General features: G+C 40.9%; 1 protein-coding gene across 4 annotated transcripts in view; it reads left to right on the top strand.

Annotated features, from left to right (window-relative positions):
- Window positions 1-7,983, top strand: part of LOC125454051 (myosin light chain kinase, smooth muscle-like) — a 399,944-nt gene extending 391,961 nt beyond the window's left edge. For all 4 annotated transcript variants that reach the window (XM_059647275.1, XM_048534324.2, XM_048534323.2 and 1 more), the window contains 2 exons: window positions 899-1,030; window positions 4,965-7,983. In XM_059647275.1, the coding sequence (XP_059503258.1) occupies window positions 899-1,030; window positions 4,965-5,206 (374 nt within the window). In that variant the 3' untranslated portion in view covers window positions 5,207-7,983. The remainder of the gene's footprint in view (window positions 1-898; window positions 1,031-4,964) is intronic.
- Window positions 7,984-24,368: the final 16,385 nt, after the last annotated feature.

Below are 24,368 nucleotides of genomic sequence, written 5' to 3' on the forward strand. Positions count from 1 at the left end.
ACTGAGGAATATTTCTGAAAATGTACCTGAATAGAATTCATTTGGAGCACAGCACAAGACTAAATGGGGATATAGCTACAAATGTTAATCCGGAACAGCAAGTGCTACAGGATTCCTGCTGTCTATCAGTTTGATAAAACAGTTTTGTCAGCTGTAGTGCTGAAATACACCTTGCCCCTGACATTGTGCTATTGTATTATTCAACATATCTTCTACACTTTTATCATTTATTCAATTTTTTGTATAACCATGCAATGATCATATTACATTTTAAATCATAAAAACAACCCTACTTCTATTCAAACTGCACTATTAATGAGAACAATTATGATGTTACGTATTCTTTACCACTTTTTAATATTGTTAGTGAAGAATTTGACAAGTGTACATATTGTAATTCCATCAACAAATGGCATTAACTACATACATATAGATTCCCTTGTAAGCAGCAACACATTAAACTGTGATGAGTGTTAATCCCTGTAATCCTTCTTTTGCTCACTTACCTAAAGTTTAAACAGTCTTATGCACAACGTAATTGTGTCGGCCTGTTCAGAGTTAGCACCATTTGAAGATCCAGTTTGTAAATTTCGGAAATTTGGGACTGCTCTACATTAACATTCCCATTTTACTGATATTTACGCTTCAACAATTGGAAAATGGGAGAACTGACTGTACAAGCCTCAATGTAAATTGGTGCGAGAACACTGTGTTTCAATAAATAGTAACAGTAATAAGCTTTGTTTTTAGGTCAGTCTCTTGACAACTAGTATAAAGTGTAATACATTTCTCAGCTACTCCAACATTGGCATTTGCCCAGAATGTGTGGGTATTATGGTTTCACATAGTGACCTAAAATGGATATTCTATTTCAATGTTTTGTGTTTCCTTATCTCAGCTGATGAAGCCAAGATGCTGCTTGAGGCAGTTTCCGAAGAAAGGCAATGTTTTAAGCCTTATTTCTCCAAGACCTTTAAAGACACTGAAGTTGTAGAAGAGAGTGCTGCTCGCTTTGACTGCAAAATTGAGGGTAAATTCACAGATTCTGATTGAGATTCAGAATCCAACAGTAGAAGTTTGCATCATCTTACATTAAGAAGCAAAAGCATAGATTTCTATATAAAACCACTCTGTTTGGATCATCTTTGGTGAATAAGTGAATCTTTTCTAAGATGAACAATTGCAGTTGAGATCAAAGCCTTCCTATAACACAGAACCTTTATCCAGATTAGTTGCTGTAAATGCAATGAATTTTGTTGGCAAGGAGTTTGAAATACAATGCCACTTTGGTATAAAAATGTTAAATTACCCTTCCTGTTATAAAGCTTTTTTGTTTATTTAAGTGCAGTAAAAGGCTGTTTAACCATGGAAGCTAATACAAAAGAGAACATAGACCATTGTCCAAGCAAGCCAAAACTAATCCCTATACCCTACTTTGAGCCCATAACAATGCATCGTCCAATTCCACGTTCATTAAGTTTTCTCTTAAAGGGCATTGCAATCTCTTTCACAGCCACTCTCTGCGGAAACAGGTTCTAAATCGAATAGTCAGTCGCAAAAAGAAACTTCTCAACTTCATCCTCCATCTCCTGGTGACAATTTTACATTTATAACCATTGGCACAGACAGCCAAACAGAGGAAATAGTTATCCTAGTCATACTAAATAAAAAATGTATAATCTTAAACACTTCTGGTCAATCTCTCTTTCACCTATGCTGTTGAGTGGAAATAGTTCCACTCGTTCATATCTTACTTTAGAGCAATAATTTCCCATCCCTAGTATCACCCTGGTGAATAGGAAGACATTTCTTCAATCTAAATAATTTTCTTTTGCTCTGTTAGTTTTCTGTATATACCCCTAGGAGAGGGGTAGACCATTTGGCCCCTTGTACCTGTTGCACTGTTCAATAGGGCTGGATGTCCTACTTACCTTTCTCAAAGTTCACAAAGTAGATAGTTAAGATTCAGGAACTCCTTAACAGTTACGTCATGAAAATTAACCATCTCTAGTCTGGATCTAACTATCTGTTGTAATGTTGATGTGCCACATTTGCTGACATGCTATATTTCCTTATAAAACACATCAGTACAGCACAAGAACTTGCCCCTTAACCCACCCTGTCTGTGCCAACCAAGATGCCATTCTGAACTAATCTCATCTGCCTGTACGTCGTCTGTACCCCTCCAGACTGCTTGTTCAATTTTTCTGTCTAAAAGCCTATTAAACATGGCTACTGTATCTGCTTCTACCATCTCCCCAGCAGGGCGTTCCAGGCACTACCAACCTCTGTGTGAAAAAACTTGCCTTGCACATCTCCTTTAAACTTGCCCCCTCTTATCTTAAACCTATGCCCCCTTGTACTTGACATTTCCACCCTGGGAAAAAGTGTCCAACTATCTACCCTATCCTGCCTATCAGTATTATATTCATCTATCAGGTCACCCTTCGGCCTCTGAAGGTCTGGAGAAAACAATCCAAGTTCATCCAACTTTTCCTTAGAGCTAATACACTCTAATCCAGGCAACATCCTCGAAAATCTCTTTTGCACTGTCTCCAAATGCTCCACAGCCTTCCTATAGTGTAGCAACCAGAACTTCACACAATGTTCCAAAAGTGGCATAACTAAAGTTTATACAGCTGCAATGTGACTCGCCAACCTTTGTACTCAGTTCACTCGATGATGAAGGTAAGCATGCTGTATGCCTTCTTTACACCTCTCCACTTGTGTAGCCAATTTCAGTGAGCAATGGACTTGCACCCCAAGATCTCTCTGCATATCAATGCTCCTAAGGGTCTTGTCATTTACTGTATACTTTCTTTTGCATTTGATCTCCCAAAATCATCTCCTCATACTTGTCCAAATTAAACTCCATCTGCCATTTCTCCACCCAACTTTTCAATTGATCTACATGCTACTATAACCTTTGACAACCTTACTCACTGTCCACTATATATATATAAAGCGACAGAAGTGGCATCACTGAACTTTGGGGAACATTTGTTATAGACCTCCAGTCAGAAAAAAACACCCCTGCATGACTACCCTTTGTTTTCTATGACAAAGCCAATTTTGTATCCAACTTACCAACTTACCATGGATCCCATATGACTTAATCTTTTGGCCAGTCTACCATTAAAGACACTGTCAAATGTTTTACTAAAGCCCATATAGTCAACATTTTCTGTCCTACTTCATCAATTATATTTGTCAGTTCATGTTTGTGAGACAAGACCTCACCACTCAAAGCCATGCTGACTATCCTAATAAGTCCATTCTCTTCCAAATATGAGTAAATCCTGTTCCTAAGAATCTTCCCTAAAAAGTCCCTACCACTGATGTAAGACTCACCAGCCTCTAATTTCCTGGATTGTCTCTGTTGCCCTTCTTAAACAAAGAAACAACAGTAGCTATTCTCTAGTCTGGCACCTTGCCAATAGCTATAGAAGATACAAAGACCTCTGTCAAGGCCCTAGCATGTCCTCCTTTGGTTCCCTCACATCCTGGCAAAGATCCCATATGGTCCTGGCAGTTATCAACCTTAATGTTGTTCAAGACAACCAACAGCACCTCCTTCTAAATATCAACAAACTCTCAAATATCAACATATCCCTGCCTGATCTTACCATCATCCATGTCCTGTCCTTGGTGAATACCAATGCGAAGTTCTCTTTAAGGACCATAAGACATCGGAGTGGAAGTAAGGCCATGCGGCCCATCCAGTCATTCACCCATTTTCACAGGATTCACACAAATTCACTCCTTGTCCTTGAATGGACCTACCCTTTCCCTACCTACCTTCCTGCATCTGATATACATAATTCGCCTTGGGATATCCTACTTGCCAAGGAGTTTTATGGCTCCTTTTAGACTTCCTGATCCTTGTTTAAATTCTTTCCTGCTACTTTTATGTTCCTCAAGGACCATGTCTGATTTCAGTTTCATAAACCTTGCATGTGCTTCCATTTTCTTTTTGACTAATCTTATAATTATCCAGGGTTCCTGAATCTTGCCATTATCATGTTTCATCTTCACAGGAACATGTTGGTTCTGAACACTGATCAACTGGCCTATAAACAATTCCAAATTGTGGATGTGGATTTACCCTAAAACAGCCATCCCCAATCTAATTTTTCCAGTTCCCGCCTAATACTACTGTAATTAGCCCTTCTCCAATCTAGCAATTTCTCCGAAGGACCAGTCTAATATTTATCCATAACTATCTTAAAACTTAGAGTTCTGATCTCTGGTCCTAAATTGCACCCCCACTGAATCTTCAATGACCTAGCCAGGCTTTTTCTTCAATACAAGTTTATTACCTAGTTGAATAATCTACATATTGTTTCAAGGAGCCCTCCTGGATACACCTGACATATTCTGCTCCGCCTAAGCCCTTGTCTGAGTAATAATGGTGAAATTAAGATCACCTACGTCAATTTTGTAGTTTTTACATCTTCCCCTGGTCTGCCTACCTATATTCAAAATTATTCTGACAAGTATTTTACTTTTTCAATTTACGTAATTCCTATTTTCAAGTAAAAGGAGCAACCAATAGGTGAAAGTGTTGAACTGTGAGCAAAAGTGAATGGAGCATTAAATGCATAATCATGCTGTTCATATCTGAAAACGCTTGATGGAGTATATAAAATAATATAAGGCTATTGTAAACCCATGAATTTGAAAAAAAATTAATTCATTTCATTAGAACAGCAAGCATAATTTTCTGACCTGTAAAATTGCACCAAGCATTAAGTATAAGGGTGCAGAATTTTGGAATGCATGTTCACCCTGGTACAGAGATGCCAAAATGGAACATTACAGCCAATGGTTCAATCATTGTTGGAATAATTATTGTAAATTGTAAACTGGAGTATCAATCCATCACACACAGCATGGTTATTTATGAAAAGTAGCTACATAACGGACATGAGTATTTCTAATGATGTAATTACATAATTTCATAGGCTACCCAGATCCTGAAGTTATGTGGTTCAAGGGTGAACAGCCCATCAAGGAGTCACGCCACTATCAAATTGAATATGATGAAGATGGAAACTGTTCTTTGATTATTTCTGATGTATCTGCACATGATGATGGTAAATATACTTGCAAGGCCATCAACAACCTAGGAGAGGCAACCTGGACATCAGAACTCATCGTGGAAACGATGGAAGAAAGCGAGATGAGTAACACTGAATCAAAGTAAAAGTGTTGCTAGTTGGCAGGTGTATTTTGCCTGTTGTTAGATTCTGTACTGCTACAACCCATGTAAAATGAGTTGACTACACAAAGTTCTTTGTTATTTTCCAAGGAATGGAAGCTATTTATGGATATATGCATTCTATATCTATGAAATCACCATAGAATATTGCAGTCATGCGCAGAAGTTTAAGATTTCAACCCACCCACTTACCTATTGATGGATATATTTCCATGTGAACACCACAGCATATGTACTATATTTTAATGGTTCAATTTCACCCACATTTACCAATTTTGAGCAATAATCACTTACTTTCTCAGAGGATTTTCGGATTTTTTTTGGACTCAATGCTTCTAAACCAGTTATTTTGAAACCTGCCAATTTAACCATTGGTTCATTGACCCTGTTCTTTGTACATCCCTGTATGCATGTATGAGAGGCTGATGAATCTTTGTGTATGGATCTCATCAGCCTGTCTCATTTGCAGAAGTATGGAACCTTCTGTGATCTAAAATATTTTAAACACATATTTTGTTTACATTACACTGCACCTTTCTTGTGTTTTCACATTGCTTTTCATGTGTCACTTTATTTTATGGTACTGACAATAGTAGAGTTGATGCTTTTCCTGGTTTTGCAATACCAATCTCAGATAGGACTTCAGCACCCCAACCTCTTTCCACCAAACAGCTATTAATTGTTGTTATTACATACACAAAAATACAGCGTGATTTCTGATTTATAATAAAACTCTAAGAATGTAAACATCACAAATGTAATTTGGTTATCAAATTCTGCTGTTTGAGAATTAAAATCATTTTTATTGTGCTGTATCACTTTACAATGTGCACTTTTAATCTAAACCCAAGATTGAGAATGGAACTCACAAATAATTCAATTCATACAACCTGAATGTAAGGATAATGCCATAAGACATTGCAAAGTGTATTGTTACATAGTACTAAACTAAAATTCAAGTTGAGAAAATGAATTGGTGCACTTTTTTTAAAATTTAAGTACATCACAAATTCATGGACTGTTTAGCAGCATCTAAGCCAATTGTTGATGATACAAGAGAAAGGTCTATATCCAAAGAACAGCATTTTTAAAAAAAACTTCTATTCCATAAATATGTTTTTGGATTCCTATTTCAGTTGCTTAAACTAATCTTGAAACCCTGCACACCATAAGTTATCCTGACTCCACTACACTAAGTTATTTTTTTCAGAAAATGGCATAATAATTATGCTGACTTACTTTAATCTGTAATATATATATATATTTATATTTATTCAGATCTCTTCACGAATTATAATTTTTCCTCATGTTTGCCTGCATAATATTTCTAAAAAGTTGCTAACCACCGTTGCAGTTTCCATTTTGAAGCTGGAACTGTATATTTCTATCCTTACGAGTTACATTTTTAACGGGATTCTAAGCAATTATTCAGAAACACACATTGAATGGATAATAATGTAAAATAATGCTGATCATTGCTGCCTCAAGTAGCAATTTCTACAAAATCAAGAATCTTTGATCGTTTCCAATTTTGAACGCCCTTGCTGTAGCATTGTCTATTGCATTTCTATGTGTGTGACTGACTGGTTACTATTCAAATTAAAAGACAGGGAGAGGTAAGAGGTAAGTAAATCGTGATTGAAGTAGCAGCATAATATACGACCTGATGAGCAAAGTAAACCCATAATGGAATACCTGAACCAGCCAGCATACCTCATGGCACCTAAACGATCGATTAGCCAACGCAGCTTACGAATGTAGTCTAAAAGGACACCAAGTCTATTGCTATAATGCCGTAATGGGTCTAGTGATTCTAGCTCACCAAATATGGGAGTCTTACCAGTGCTCTATACTAGTATGAACTGTTTTAGTTGGCTAAAGTTCGCACAATTGATTCTAAACTTTTCCAACTTGTGATTAAGCTTTCTGCATCTGAATAACTATACTGTATCTCTAAGAAAAAGTGTGCACACTTTACCTAATTTCTGTTTATCCAATATATTCAGTCAGGCTCACAATCTGATCCACTTGTAATTATATATGCTCTTACACAGGCCCAGTTCTCTGCAGACAAAATTAGAATTAGAACCCCTACAGTGTGGAAACAGACCCTTTGGCACAACAAGTCCACACTGACCCTTGGTGCATCCCCCCCAGGCCCATCCCCCTTTTACCCACTTAATCTACAGACCCCCAAACACTACAGGCAATTTAGCTTAGCCATTCCGCCTAACCTGCACATCTTTGGGCTGTGGGAGGAAACCAGAGTATCCGGAGGAAATCCACATAGACATGGAGAGAATGTACGAACTCCACAGTCACCTGAGGGTGGAATTGAACACAGGTCCCTGGTGCTGTGAGGCAGCAGCGCTAACCATTGAGCCACAACGTTGCCCTGAAAAGAATTTATTCAGTCACTGCACCTTTTCAACAAAGCAAAAGCTTAGGTTATGACCATCCCCCTGTTGCATTCCTCATGGCAATATCTCAGCCAGAGCCCCAAACCTGCCTTTTCTTGAATTTAGACAAAGGCTTTGGGATAACTGCATTCTGAGGTGTTTTTTATGGCAACACTTTGACCAATCAGAGCCCTTCTGCCAACCACTCCATACTCTGTTTATCATGCAATATGAATTGTTTTTCCTGTTGAAATTTGGTATTCTTAAAATAACCTGCTCACCAGTGACCAACCATTTTCAGTGATAATGGATGCAGATGCTGGAGAATCCGAGATAACAAAGTGTGAAGCTGGATGAGCACAGCAGGCCAAGCAGCATCTCAGGAGCACAAAAGCTGAGATGAAGGGTCTAGGCCAGAAACGTCAGCTTTTGTGCTCCTGAGATGCTGCTTGGCCTGCTGTGTTCATCCAGCTCCACACTTTGACAAAGCAACTGAAAATGGTTGGTAACAATGATCTTGCTTTCCAAACTAGCAAGTCGAGAAGGTTCACAGCTGATTGCACAGTATTCACTGACATTCGCAATTCCTCAGATACTGGAGCAGTCTGTGCCTATATGCAGTATGACCTCGCCCATGCTCAAGCTTGAGCTGATAAGTGGCAAGTAATATTTATGCCATGTAAATGCCACACATGATCTCCAGTGAGATAATTAACAAATCTCCATTGATGTCCAATGTCATTACTATTGCTCTACACTACAGCATCAACATCCTGAGGGTTTCCATTGATCAGAAACTGAACTGGATCTAAAACTGTGGCTACAAAAGAAGATCGTAGACTGGGAAATCTGCAGCATCTAATTCATCACCTGATACCCCAAAATCTGTCCACGAGCTGGAAGTGTGAAAGAGTATTTTGCACTTGCCTGAATGAGAACAGTTCTAGCAACATTCAAGAGACTTGACACCGTCCAGGACAACAACCTGCTGATCATCCCACATTGCCCACCCCAACCATTCATTCTCCTCACCAGTGGCACACAAAAATGGTAGTGTATACTCTGCACTGCAGAAATCTATCAAGACTACTTCAACATCACCATCCACATCCCAACCTCTACCACTTAGAAGGACAACAGACACATGGAAACAATACCACTTGCAAGTTCCCTCCAAATCTCACATTATCCTGACATGAAAACATATCATTGTCATTAGGTTAAACATTTGAAACTCCTTCTCTAACTACTTTGCATGTACCTATACACCACATGGACTGCAGGTTCGCAAAGGCAGCTCACCATCTTCTTAACAACAATAACAGATGGGCAAAAAATGACAACCTTAACAGCAATGCTTCCACTGCACAAATGTAAAACTCCATTGAAGTAATAGCTTCCACAGATAGCAGGCATCTGGCTTAAACTAAATGCATGCACACATACAGACACACATCATTTCTATTAGTTACACTAAGTCATGTTGTGTTGATATTTTTAGACAGAAATTGAAAGTGAATGCAGAATTTGCAGATTTCCGTAAGAAACATGAATAATTGTGACAATTGGAGAGGTAGGAATAGCTGTATTAAACACTAACTTTATGTGGGCAAACATTTTATGACCCAGTATCATCTCCACTGTATTCAATAATGCACCAGTTCTGTTGCCATGTTAGTGTGTATCACTTTCAATTTTAGCCAGTTTTTACAGTGAAACATTTTGTTTGTTTAAGAATTGCCTAGATTTTAACAGACATCATGCACAATAAGACAACAATACAGCACTGTAATATGGCATTATCTTAAATATTACAGATTATAAATTAGACATTTGGAGATGTGAGATTAAAGGCCTTTGCTTCAGATTTGACTGATGTATACTGTGGCTCGTGAGGCCAGAACATCCTCCAAGCCCTCACTAAAATGTATGGGCTTCAGGTTTCAAAAAATGATCAATTTAATAGCATTTTTTTAGTTCCCACTGCTGTCATATTGATAAATGAATGAAATTATGGATTTAAAAACATACGTGTTATTCTATCAAAATAAATTCAATTCTGCCAAATATAAACAATTTTTTCAACTATAAACGATAATGAACCATTTTTTTTAGATTTGGTAATACCTTTTCCATAATAATAGCTGGTGAAATTAGAATAGACAACTTTAATAACATTAATGATGTTAACAGCTATCAAATATTTGCATCTTGGAAAGCAGCAATTAAAAAATGGACAGCACTTCGTTTTTTATATAATTTTTTCATACTATTTTCTCTTCTACTGAAGGTGCCACCTCAAATAAGCATGAGCTCCTTGATACCTTGTTCATACATGACCTTTCTTCAGGTGCAAATGTAGACAGTGGACATCAATGGGTTATTTGAACTAAAAAGCTGTCAGAGAAAACCCAGAGCCGGCACTTTACCAATGCCCATACACTTCCCACTGGTTTCCAATCATTGCTAGGATCTTAGCTAATCCCTTCCTACCCTGGGGGCCCCAATCTCCACCACTATGTGATCTGAGGTCAACTAACTCAAGAAATGGCAGTGGTCAATTCTGGGATCATCAGATTCAGTATTGAACAAAACTGCACAACTCACCCAGTCACCCATTTTCATATTTTGATCTTCTTCTGAATGATTGCACTGCATTCTCAGGTCAACAAGACAGTAAATGGCTATTGCTAATCATATGTCAATGACACTTAGGAAGCATTCACCCGGCTTGTACAAATTTAGTCTCAGGAGTGTTTATTTTGTTTTGCCTGCACTGTGGAAAGCAACACTTTTTGAGGAAGGAATTCAGTTCGCAGCCTCCTGTCATTTCTCAATTAAAAAAGGGGTTTGGACTGAAATAACTCCAAAGAGATCAGTATCCTGTCACCAAATCACCCTTTATTTCCGCATGGAAAGCCCTTGTCACTGATCCAGCTCCCTCAGAGCCAGCTCCAATAGTGAACAGAACCTCTGACACTCCTGTTTATATCTGTCAGCCAAGGCTCCTGCTTGGGCCAGATTAACAGCCCCATTTGATGGAGTCCCCCTGCCTGACCTCATTACAATCACTACAGCCATCCCCATCTGAGTCTGAGTATTTTGTAGCTCCTCCTGGAGCTTTTCAGCACCAAATCAGTTCCTGCCTCTGGTAGGTGTATGTAACATAGAGTAGCTAAGCTTTTGTGCCCAGATCATCTCAGAAGAAATTCATTCTCCCCTTCAAGCATCAAAGGCATCGAGGTGACAGTATCCACCATGTCCTCATCAGATTCAGGGGTATTTTCAAAGCTTGATGGAGAGAGAGAGAGAAAGTGCCTGGGTTGTGGAGCAATCGGAAAGGTAGTCAAGGAGCTAGGCACATTATGCCCCTGCACCATTTGTGAGTTTGCAGGTTTTATATAATCCATGTGCTTCAGGGCTGTCATACCTAGCTCAACTTTACATATCACTTGACCTGACCTCACACCAACCATGCCTCTTATCCACAGAGGGCCATTCCTGTGGCTCCTACACCAAACTTCACTGGCTGAAGTAGCAGAATCTTGTGTCCGACATTGGCATGCCTGATCACATTTCATCCTCCCCTCCAGTTTTGTGAAGATCTGATTTAATCTGGTGTAGTTTCTTCTCCTAATTAGCAACTCTGGTGGATAACCCCCTATGAGTTTTCTTACACAATTTAGCTGAAGTGGGACTCTTTTGCTTTCTCGAGTCCTCATACTGGCAGCAGCTAAAACAGTTGCTGGCCTGAATCCCGAAGAAAATGTTAACCATTTGGCCAAGGCATGGCATTGCTTAGGGGTTTTGCTGTGGGCTGAACTAGAGCCCCTCTGTTCAGGATACGTCCTAAGTGAGGCTACGCAATTGGCCTCACTCAACTGGTATCCCCCAAGTTCAGTCGGACTGGCGAGGTTGCCCTCTTCCATCGTAATATACTGTAATACATTTGCTCCACTTGCTGCATTTTCCAATGATAAAGCCAATTGGAGACCCCGTTGGGCTTTAGTTAGTGGGTGCTTTTGCATGGTTACATCATTAATCCCACTCTTGTCGCCACTGAACCAACTCCACAGAGGCCTATCCCATCACCAAGTCACCCTTTATTTACACTTGGAAAGTCCTTGACATTGGTCCAGCTTACTGAGAGCCAGCTCTCAGAGTGAACAGCATGTCTGACACCTTTTACCTGTCAGCTAGGGCTCTTTGATTGGACCAGATTAATAGCCCCAATCAGGGACCTCATATTCTATGAGATCTAACTGGCAGACCCCATTACAATCATGACACAGACCTTTGAATTGCATCTGACAAGTTTTTTGCATGAAACCTTCTCAGACACCCAAAAGACTCCATAGTGACTCTGACAGATTTTCTTCTTCAAGTGCTCACATTTGAAACATGCAATTGCTCTTTATATTTGCACATTAAGATGAAGTTCTTTAGTCCTGCTTATGCCGTGCATGCTGTGCTTTGTAAGGAGACATTCTGCTCCTAACCCCACGTAATAAAACCTCCAGACCATTTCCAATACAATGTGAAGCTGGTAGAACACAGCAGGTCAGGCAGCATCAGAGGAGCAGGATGAAGGGTGTAAAACCGAAACTGCTCCTCTGATGCTGCCTGACCTTCAGCTCCACACTGTGTTGACTCTGACTCCAGCAACTACAGTTCTTACTATCACTCAATTTCCAGCAGATTTAAGGTCCCTTCCTCTAGAATCATCTCCTTCCACAGATCCCACTCAAACCAGTTCAACATAGGAGTCAGATGATTTCCCACACTGTTCTTGAGCAAACAGCTGCAGAACAGCATCAACATGCTTGCCAGTACCATTTAAATTAAGCACATGGCCAAATTTGGCCACATCCTTCTTCTGGCAGCAACCATTCTGTAGGAGGTTACAAAAATATTTTGGACACGCAATTAATTATTTGATTTCTGATAAGATAATGAACATGTTATGAATTCCTGGTTCAGTCACTTCTCACTGTGGCATGTAATATTGGACTTAAAGGAAGGATTTTTAGTTCCCTTTCCCTGACAGTAACCAAACAGTGGTGACTTTCATTTCAAGGTGATGGGCTGCCAACTGTTCGTTAATTGGTAAGTGAGCGCCTGTCTGGCTCAGAGAGAAACATGCTGAATAGATTTAAAATAACATGTCAATAGGGGTCCAGACTCAGCCTACTGGGAGATGACTGTACTCAATAGAACCTGTCACCATGGAAAGCAGTCACCCTACACTGCATGAATCAATATATTATTGTGGTGCTGAGTAGTAGGATTGCTCCTCCAAACCTATTAAGTATCTCAATGCAGGAATTGCAAATTTCCCAAAGGTTCTCACCCAGTGACTTAACAAATCCTGATATTATATCAGATCAAGTGCTACACATGCACTGAGATGGGTACAGATGCCCAGCTTGCAAAATGATCCCAGGCAGTTAACCTGTACGTTCTGGCAGCTGACCAATCACATGATAAAACATCCCATGATATGTCCTCCATATTGTCCATGAATTGCCAATTTCCTGATGAACCTTAACATATCATTGAGTTTCTAAGTTTTGGCAATGAAGCAGATGCATTTATTCTCAAAAGTCTATATGAGTCTTTGCAAGAGAATCATTCCATTGCACACTGCCATAAAAGGATCTCCACACTTTGGGCACTGTTTGTTTTCAAGCCAGAAGACAACCACAAAGCCTTGCTGGGAATGGAACTCAGGTTGCCAGACAAAACAGGAAGAATGGAGAGAGATTTAGAAACAGTTCCTCTCAAAGATCATCTGCAGCAAAAGACTTAAGTATTACATAATTCACCTCTTGCTACAAACCAGCAAGTCTACAAATTCAACCCCTTTAGGTAATGTAGAAAACATAATTGAGTTAGGGATCTTGTAGTGCAGTGGTAATGCCTCTATCCCTAACATAGGAAGCCTGGGTTCAAGTCCCACCTCTTCTGAGCTTCAGTGATAACATCTCTGATCAGTTTAATTAGGAAAATGTTGGTATAATTGCACTGGTTCTAGATCTGTTTCTTAATTAGAGTCATGCATTCAAACATAAAGTGGTGGTACAGTGGTAGAGTTGTTGGACCAATGAGCCAGACCCTCAACTGAACATTCTGGGGTATGGGTTCAAATCCTGCCATGGCAATGTGAGTTTTGAAATCAGTTTAAAATTTGGAACTTTAAAACAAAGGCTAGCTTTATGTAACCATTGTCAATTGTTGTAAAAAATCAATCTGGTTTATTTATGATCTTTAGGGGCAGGAAAAATGTCATTTTGGTCTAGCTTACATATCACGGCAGACCCACAGCAATCTGATTGACTCTTAACTGCTCTCTGGGTAAGTAGGGATAGCCTATAAATGCTGGTATAGTCAATGATGATCACATGCAATGAAAAAAATAAATACCACATCCAGGTTTGCTGATGACACAAAGAAAAGTGGTATTAGAAGCAATGCAGATGGGAATGTAATGATACAAAAACATATTGTAGTTATGCAAATACCAAGTACATCTTGTTTGAAGGAAATGTGAAATAATCATCTTTGATCAGATTTTTTTCCATCAAAATGATGAAATCTTAAAACAATGGACTTCCTCAGAAACTTGTGAATCACTGTCTATTGATCATTAAAAAATCACAAGCAGTTGTAGAGTTATAAAATCAAAAAGTCTGACAGAAAGCTGGTCTTTATAGCTGAGGAACTCGCATACTTGGGGGCAGAAGTTGTGATGCAGTTATACAAAACCTGAGTTGACCACACACTGTGGGCTGTTCAGCTGACAAGTTAGGAAAGCTTATGTTGGCTTTGGAGAGAGTGCAATGTAGATTTACCAGAGGAATGACCTCAATGGTTAACTTATATGGAGACATGACATAAATGAAGGTGGCAGTGCCTGGAATTTCAAAAGCTTTCCAGTGATTTGATTGAAGTTCCCAAGATATTATGAGGAGCAGCCAGAGTAAATACAAATGATTCACAGTTGTTGAGGAGATTAGAACTAGTTGTATTTTGTGAATGCAAAGGATAGGGTGTGGGGAGGTGGTTATGACACTGAAGCTTAAAGCAGCTAGGGGTCAGTCCCATCTGAGTGGGCAGGAGGGCAAAAGGCTTTCACAAAAAGGCCAGCAGATCAGCGAGCTTCAGTAATGCTACCACCAGGAACTGAAGCTACACCTGAAGGAAAAGAGACTTTCAAGGCTGTGTGCAGTTGAAGTAAAGTAAGTAGGGTCTGCGAGCCCTGCAATTTTTCAGAGAAGTATGTGCTGTTTGTGGGGAAGCAGAGGGGCTTGCTGAGGAAATGTGATACTATTGCATTAAGGGCAGCCGTTGAACACCAGTGGGAAATGCATGGATTCTGTTTTGTTAGAGATTGTCATTGCTTGATATTTGTGTGATGCACATGTTACTTGTCACTAGTCAACCCAAATTATCCATGATCTTTCATCAGATGTTGTTTGCTTCAGGATCTGAGGGTTTATAAATGGAACTAAACTTTGTACAATCCCCAATAAGCATCCATTTCTGCCCTTATGATGGAGGGAAGGTCATTGATGAAGGAGCTGAAGCTTGTCAAGCCAAGGGCACTACCCTGAGGAACTCCTGTAGTAATGATGGAATCACTGCCCCAGAACATCGTAACCATCTTCTGCAGCCAGTACTCCAGCAAAAAAAATGTATTCAACTGTAAAAGTAGACAGTGAGAATTAATGTTCCAAGTCATAGTGCAGCAAGAAGCAGGAGAAGCAGTGAAAAGTGACAGATTGTCTGATGAGTCAAGCATCAGTCATTTGGTTAGAGTCAAAAAAACTGCAGATGCTGGAATCCAAGGCAGACAAACAGGAAGATGGAAGAACACAGCAAGCCAGGCAGCATCTGGAGAAAAGGAGCAGCTAATGTTCTGAAGAAGGGTAATACCTGGAACATTGACTGCTTCTTTCCTCCAGATACTACCTGACCCACTGTGTTTTTCCCACCTCCTGGAAGGGTCTATGCCCAAAACGTCAGCCTTCCTGCTCCTCTGATGCTGCTTGGCCTGCTGTGTTCATCCAGCTCTACACCTAGTGATCTCAGATTCTCCAGCATCTGCAGTTCCTACTATCGCTGTCTACATTAGTCATTTGGTGGTTGAGTCCTGCAGCCAGTCCTTCAGCAACAGTGTATTTAACTAAAAAGAAGCCAACACTTATAAGGTGAAGCTGTTTCTAATGGATGCTTTTCAGAAATTGGTCAATTTCTGCCTCCTAACATTCAGCAGGAAAGGGAAAACCGAATGTACAGGTTTATTGACTTTTCTCATTAACCCTGTTAGAGGCAGCAAACCAGATAATAAGTATACATTTACAGACTGTAGAACTTTAAAAATGACCACAGATTTGAAGTATCGCATCTGAACATGCTCCACATTCCTGGCCAGTGCTAATCTCAAAGAATCTTTTTTGATTATACCAAAACTGACCTGATGTAGCAAGCTGGTTTATTTTCAGGTTTTTTAAATGAATAACATTCTCATGAGGAATTTACACCGATTGTCAGTCCAAGATGATTTTTGTTTGAAGAAAAACAACTCATCATTTTTATTTTAAATTCCTTGATTTCCAAGCATCCAGGAGATGAAAGGGCTGGCATGCTTTGAAATTCTTCCTTTATACTTCTTAAAAGAATAGTTGTTAGTCTGTAAATTCCCATTATCGATTGTAGCAGTTTGTGGAACCAAAATTCACTTTTTGAGGTGAGGCTGCAGCTTTTTATTTTTTCCGACTGGTTTCTTCAAATTCCTCCCAAACCAATGAATGGGGCTTGATGTGGTTTTGGATCCACAAAGCATGATTCATAGAAGGTGAGAGATGGAAAGTTTTGGAATAGCCAGTAGATAAAGGAAAGATGAATTAGGCTTTCAACAACAGTTGCAATTAAGTGGAAAAGAGACTGGTGTTATTATGGAGGACATCTTGGTGGGAGATAGAATATCAATTTAGAGGGGTTTGGAGGTGATGGTCTACTTGTATTGTCACTGGGCTATTAATCCAGAAACTCAGTGAATGTCTGGGGATAATAGTTTGAATCCTGCCACGCTGTGAATTCAATTGATACCCGGAAATAAGAATCTAATGAAGACCATGAAACCACTGCTGATTCTCAAGAAAACCCCATCGAGTTCACTAATGTCCTTCAGGGAAGGAAATCTGCCATCCTCACCTGGTATGGCCGGCATGTGACTCCAGACCCACCGCAATATGGTTGACTCTTAACTACCCTCTGAAATGACCACTGTAAGTCGCTCAGTTGTATCAATCACTGCAAAATCTCAACGAGGAAATGAAAAAAGACCACCTAGACACCAGAAAAGTCAATGGCAAAAACAGCTCTGATGACTGTGCAAAGTCCTCTTTCCTAACATCTGGGGGCTAGCGCCAAAACTTGGAGACCTATCTCATAGACTAGTCAGGTTGACATCGTTATTCCCATGGAATCATACCTTACAGGCAATGATCCAGATACCACCATCACCATCCCTGCAAATGTCCTGACCCGCTGGCAGGACAGACCCAGCAGAGGTGGTGGCCCAGTGGTATATAGTCTGGAATTGCCCTAGGAATCTTCGACACTGACTCTGGACCTCATGAAGTCTCATGGCATCAGATTAAACATGAGCATAGAAGCTACCTGCTGATTGGTACAGAAACTAAAATCAGATGGGATTCAGGGTGGGCTAGCTAGGTGGATGCAAAACTGGGTTGGTCATAGAAGACAGAGGGTAGTGGTGGAAGGATGCTTAGCAGAATGGAGGCTGGTAACTATTGGTGTTCCACAGGGGTCAGTCTTAGGTCATCTGTTGTTTGTGGTATATATAAATGTTCTGGGGGAAAATGTGGATGGTCAGATTAGTGAGTTTGCAGATGACACCAGGATTGGTGGAATTGCTGATAGTGCCGATAATTGTGAAAGGATACAACGGGATGCAGATAGATTGGCAACTTAGGCATAGAAATGGCAGATGGAGTTTAATCCCGACAAATGTGAGGCAATGCATTTTGGAGGATCACAGTTAGTTGTGAACTATACTGTAAACGGCAGAACCCTTAGGAGCATTAATATACAGATGGAGCTGGGCGTGCAGCTCCACAGTTCCCTAAAAGTGGCAACACATGTGGCCAAAGTGATTTAAAGGCATAAGGTATGATTGCCTTCATCAGCTGGGAGATGGAGTACAAGAGTTGGTAAAACATGGTGCAGCTATAAAAAGCCCTTGTTAAGCAGCATTTGAAGTGTTGTGTGCAGTTTTGGTCATCGTGTTATCAAAAAGATGTGGAAGCTTTTGAGACAGTGCAGACAATATTCACCAAGATGTTGCCCAGGCTTGAGGGGTTGCCTATGAGGAAAGGTTAAAAAGACTAGGAATATTTACACTGGAAAGACAACAGCTGAGACGAGGCCTGATAGAGGTCTACAAAATTATGAAAGACATAGATAGGGTGGATAGTCAGAGGCTTTTTTCCAGGGTTAAAGTTTCAATTACAAGGGCCCACAGGTTCAAGGTGAGAGGGCAAAAGTTTAAGGAAGATATGGGAGGAAAGTTTTTCATGCAGAGAGTAGTAGGAGCTTGGAATGTACTGCCAAAGGAAGTGGTGAAAGCAGACATGTTAACAGCATTTAAGAGACATCTGGATGATTACATGAATAGGGAGGAAATAGTAGGATACAGACTGAATAAGGTTAGAAAGTTTGTTTTTCAGTTTCATCGGAGCATGATGATTGGCACAGGCTTGGAGGGCTGAAGGGCCTGGTCCTGTGCTGTAGCTCTCTTTTGATCTTTGTTCTTTTGTTCTGATTAATCAGTAATCTTTAATATTGAACAACACTTGAGGGCGGCAATAGCACAGAATGTACTCTGGGTGGGGAATTTCAATGTCCACCCCGAAGAGTAGCTCGGCAGCAGCACTACTAATCAAGCTGCTTGGGTCCTAAAGGACGTAGCTGCTAGACTGGCTCTGCAGCATGTGGTAAGGGAGGCAACAAGAGGGAGGAACACATGTGTCATCCATGTGTCTCCACATGTCAGTCCTGCCATCCCAAGGATCAGTTCAGTGAACTTTGGTTACACACCCTCCATAGCCAGAAGATCCGTCCTCAGGTAAGGAAAACAAAACCGCGCATAATGCTCATTTAATATCTTGGATTCATTTCATATCTTAGTTGTGCTTTCATGCTAAACGGGACACACTTCGCACAGATCTAGCAACTTAAGACTGGGCATCCATGAGGTGCTGTGGGCTGTCAACAGCAGCAGAATTGTACTGCAGCACAACCAGTAACCTCATGGTCTGACACATTCCCCCCCCCAATCACTCCCATCAAGCCTGAGGATCAGCCCTGGTTCAACTGAGACTGCAGGAGGGCATGATGGGTCAGAATCTTGGAGTTCCATCTCGAACAGCATTGTGGGTCTACCTACAGTACATGATCAGCACTAGTTCAAGAAGGCAGCTCACTGCCACGTTCTCAAGGGCAATTAGGCACAGGCAATAGCTGCTGTTCAGCCAGCAATACTCATATCCCACAAATGAGCAAAGGAGAAAGCTTATTCTGGTCAAATACATCATTAAATTTGAAAGCAGTCAGATTCACCCCAAGACAGTGCTCGGAAAGGAGGATGCAATTGATAACAATAAATTATCAAGTTTCTAAATTAATTGTCAAATTACGTTTGGTAATAATTCCCTCAGAAAAGCAATTTTAAATTACCATAAAAATACTGAGTCTTTCCCAGAGCCTGTTGTGTGCTGTAATGTTGCAGTACCAAGTAGTGACCACTGGAGGCCATCTGTGAGCTACGCAAATCAGCGCTGAAACAAAACTGACAGACATAAATTAACTCCACAGGACCATTAGCACTTGTCCCACTAAAAACCTGAAATCAGATGTCAAAGGGGAGGTATGGGGATAAAATATTTCTGGATTCAAGATGTTCGGGAAAGATGAGGGGAAATAAATGTAGATTTGTGGCAGTATTAAGGAAACAATGCAGTACAGGACCAAGAGTAGAATCTGTGTAACTAAAGCTGAGAAAGTACAGAGGTATCAAATACTTGTTGTACATCACAGTCTAACAAATAAATGGAAACAGTGAAGGGGAATAAATTTCCAAGCAAATTTGAGAGAAATGTGAGAATTGTGGAGTAATTGTAACAGGAAGCTTTAATTATCCCAATTTAGACTGAGATATTATTAGAAAAAAAATTGCTGGAGAGGGGCAAGAGTTCCTACAGGAAACTCTTGGAGAATTTTTCACTTCAGGATGTTTCCAGTCCAACAGAAAGGAGGCACTTGGGAATGAGGTGTGCCAAGTGGATCAGGTGTCAGGGAACATTTCTGGGACAGTGACATTGTGTCATAAAGTTTAGGTTGGCTATGAAAAAGGACAAGGAGTAATCAAGAATAAGATTAATTAATTGGGGAATAGCAGACTTCAATGTGGTAGGAATGGATCTGGTTTAGGTAAATTAGAATCAAGGATTGGCAGGCATAGCTGTAACTGAATGTTTGGGCTGCCTTTGAAGAAGTGATAGTTGGGTATGTTGCCACACAGGAGGTCAAGTCAAGAGTTCCCTGCATGTCAAAAGAGGTAAAGAAATGAGACAGAAAAAAGCACATGACAGATGTAAAGTGGATAAAATAATTGAGAATCGGGCTCAATTTAAAGGTTTCTATTAAAGCTGAAGGACATAATGAGAAAAGACTTGCTGCTAACTTAAAAAGAAATCCAAAGGTCCTCGCTCAGCTATAAATAGTGAATGGGTAGCAAAGGAAAGTGTGGAGTTAATTATGGGCTTAAAGGGAATTTATGCATTGAGGCAGAGAGCACAGCTAAGATACGAAATGAATACAAGATATTAAATGAAATGCCACATCTGGAGTATTCTGTGCAGTTTTGGTTTCCTTACTTGAGGAAGGATCTTCTGGTGATGGAGGGAGTGTAACCAAGATTTACCGGACTAATCCCTAGTATGGCAGGACTGACATGTGGAGAGAGACTGGTTCACTTACGATTTTATTCACTGGAGGTTAGAAGAATGAGGGAAATCTCCTAGAAACCTATAATATTCTAACAGTGCTGGATAGGGTAAGTGCAGGAAGGATGTTTCCAATGATTGCAGAGTCCAGCACCAGGGGTCACCGTTTCAGGATATGGGGTAAGGCATTTAATACCAAGATGAGAAGAAATTTCTTATTCAGTGAGCGGTGGGCCTGTGAAATTCTCTTCCACAGAAAATGGTTGAGATCAAATAATTAAATATTTTCAAGAAGAAATTAGATGAAGCTCTTAGGGCTAAAGGGATCAAAGGGCATGGGAATAAAGCAGGAACAGGGCACTGAGTTGGATGATCAGCCATGATATTATTAAATGGGAGAGCAGTCTCAAAGGACCTAATTCCTGTGACTACTCCTATTTTCTGTGTTCCTATGCTCCACCAAACATTTTGCACTGTCTTTACCAAGGAAGACCTGTTCATGATGAAACAAAGATAGTTGACACACTGAGAGAGTCATAAAATCATACAGCACAGAAACAGAGCCTTCAGTCCAACCAGTCCATGCCGAACATAATCCCAAACTAAACCAGTCCCATCTACCTGTTCTTGACCCAAATCCTTCTAGACCTTTCCTATTTACATACTTATTAAATGTCTTTTAAACATTGTAAGTGACTTAAAAATTAAAATTACTTTTATTGTCACATTTACTCACATGAGTACAGTGAAAATTTTAAAAGTTGTCACTTATGGCACCATCTTGGGTACTAAGGTACCCAGGTACAGATCTTTAATTTAGAAAAATAAAGAAATAAATAACAAGTCCAGCATTAGGTACAAAAGTACAAAAACATAGGAACGAATGAGAAACAAATAGTAAAGAAATAAATTAATAAACAGGAGACATTGAAGAGTTTGTATCAGTGATAACGGGAACTGCAGGTACTGGAGAATCCAAGATAACAAAGTGTGGAGCTGGATGAACACAGCAGGCCAAGCAGCATCTCAGGAGCACAAAAGCTAACGTTTCGGGCCTAGACCCTTCATCAGAGAGGCTCCTAAGATGCTGCTTGGCCTGCTGTGTTCATCCAGCTCCACACTTTGTTACATTGAAGAGTTTGTCTGTTCAAGCTGATAAATCACCAGGACCAGAAACATTGTATCTGAGGACACTGATAGAAGTACGATGAAAGTTTTGGATGCACCAGCCACAACTTTTACATAAGACTGGAGAATTGAATATGTTACAGCCTTGTTCAAAAACTTGTCTGAGCATAATGGTGGCTCAGTGGTTAGAGCCGCTACCTCACAGTACCAGGGATGCAGGTTTGCTTCTGCCCTTAGGCAACTGTCTGGATGAAGTTTGCACATTCTCCCTGCATCTTCATGGGTTTCCTTCCACAGTCCAAAGAAGTACGGGTTTTGGTGGATTGGCCATGCTAAATTGCCCAAAGTGTCCAGGGACGTGCAGGCGAGTTGGATTAGCCATGGGAAATACAGGGTTACAGGGAAAGGGTAGGAAGGGTTGGGTCGAGGTGGGAAGTTCTTCAAAAGGTCAGTGTGGACTTGATGGGCCAAATAGCCTGCTTCCACTCTGTAGGGATTCTATGATTCATAAATTCAGTAGCTACAGGCCAGTTAGTTTATGCTTAATGGTGTGGAAGCTTTGAGAAATGTTAATTCTGGACAATGTTAACAGCCACTTGGGAAAGTGCAATAATTAGGGAAAAATAGCAGATTTGTCAAGAGCAAATCTCTTGAGTTCTATGAGGAGGTAGCACTGACAATTGATGAGGGTTATGCTTTTGATGTCTTTACTTGGACTTGCTAAAGGCTATCTGAAGAAATGTAGCACAGAAGATGTCAGCAAAATTACAGCTCACCAAATAAATTCTTTAGTAGCAATGCAATTGTCAAATTGGCTGAGTGATAGGAAACAGGGAGTGACAGTGAAGACACAAAAACAAAAATTACTGGAAAAGCTCAGCAGGCCTGAGGAAGAGTCGCTCAACCCAAAACATTAACTCTGATTTCTCTCCACAGATCCTGCCAAACCTGCTATGCTTTTCCAGCACTGCTCCTGGAGTCACCTTGGATTAAATACCTCGAGCATATCCACAACCTACATGGGAGAAAATAACAATGGCATCAACAAGGCAAAAAAGTTGTTTGACACATTTTCTTTGCACATTTTCATTTAGGATTTTTTTTAAAATGGGAGCTGGTAAAGGAGTCTGGATGACAGAGCAGAGTCGTTTAGCGTAGGGCGTCCTAGCTCATCTCCTCCATCCACTATAGCTTCTCACCACCTGCCGCAGCTCATTTTCCAAACCCAACGTTTGTGTAACCCGTTCCTATGATTTAATTCTTTACACTTTGGTATAATTCTGGTAAATTGACGTTGCACTCCTTCCAAAGTCAGTAATTTACATTATGACAATTTTGGCTGACTACCCTTGAATATTACCCAATTAAAGAGAACAGTGCTAGAAGAAAGAACAAAAAACAAATTAAAGTGATATAATCATTGAACTCACTCAGAGAGAGGAGGAACTGCCAATGCTGGAGAATCTGAGATAACAAGATGTAGAGCTGGATGAACACAACAGGCCAAGCAGCATCAGAGGAGCAGGAAAGCTGACGTTTTGGGTCTGGAGATAATGGGAACTGCAGATGCTGGAGAATTCCAAGATAATAAAATGTGAGGCTGGATGAACACAGCAGGCCAAGCAGCATCTCAGGAGCACAAAAGCTGACGTTTCGGGCCTAGACCCTTCATCAGAGAGGGGGATGGGGAGAGGGAACTGGAATAAATAGGGAGAGAGGGGGAGGCGGACCGAAGATGGAGAGTAAAGAAGATAGGTGGAGAGAGTGTAGGTGGGGAGGTGGGGAGGGGATAGGTCAGCCCAGGGAAGACGGACAGGTCAAGGAGGTGGGATGAGGTTAGTAGGTAGCTGGGGGTGCGGCTTGGGGTGGGAGGAAGGGATGGGTGAGAGGAAGAACCGGTTAGGGAGGCAGAGACAGGTTGGACTGGTTTTGGGATGCAGTGGGTGGGGGGGAAGAGCTGGGCTGGTTGTGTGGTGCAGTGGGGGGAGGGGACGAACTGGGCTGGTTTAGGGATGCAGTAGGGGAAGGGGAGATTTTGAAACTGGTGAAGTCCACATTGATACCATTAGGCTGCAGGGTTCCCAGGCGGAATATGAGTTGCTGTTCCTGCAACCTTCGGGTGGCATCATTGTGGCAGTGCAGGAGGCCCATGATGGACATGTCATCTAAAGAATGGGAGGGGGAGTGGAAATGGTTTGCGACTGCACCTCCCTGTCGCAAACCATTTCCACTCCCCCTCCCATTCTTTAGATGACATGTCCATCATGGGCCTCCTGCACTGCCACAATGATGCCACCCGAAGGTTGCAGGAACAGCAACTCATATTCCGCCTGGGAACCCTGCAGCCATATGGTATCAATGTGGACTTCACCAGTTTCAAAATCTCCCCTTCCCCTACTGCATCCCTAAACCAGCCCAGTTCGTCCCCTCCCCCCACTGCACCACACAACCAGCCCAGCTCTTCCCCCCCACCCACTGCTTCCCAAAACCAGTCCAACCTGTCTCTGCCTCCCTAACCGGTTCTTCTTCTCACCCATCCCTTCCTCCCACCCCAAGCCGCACCCCCAGCTACCTACTAACCTCATCCCA

Source organism: Stegostoma tigrinum, chromosome 7, assembly GCF_030684315.1.
Source record: "Stegostoma tigrinum isolate sSteTig4 chromosome 7, sSteTig4.hap1, whole genome shotgun sequence".
Taxonomy (NCBI): Eukaryota; Metazoa; Chordata; class Chondrichthyes; order Orectolobiformes; family Stegostomatidae; genus Stegostoma; species Stegostoma tigrinum.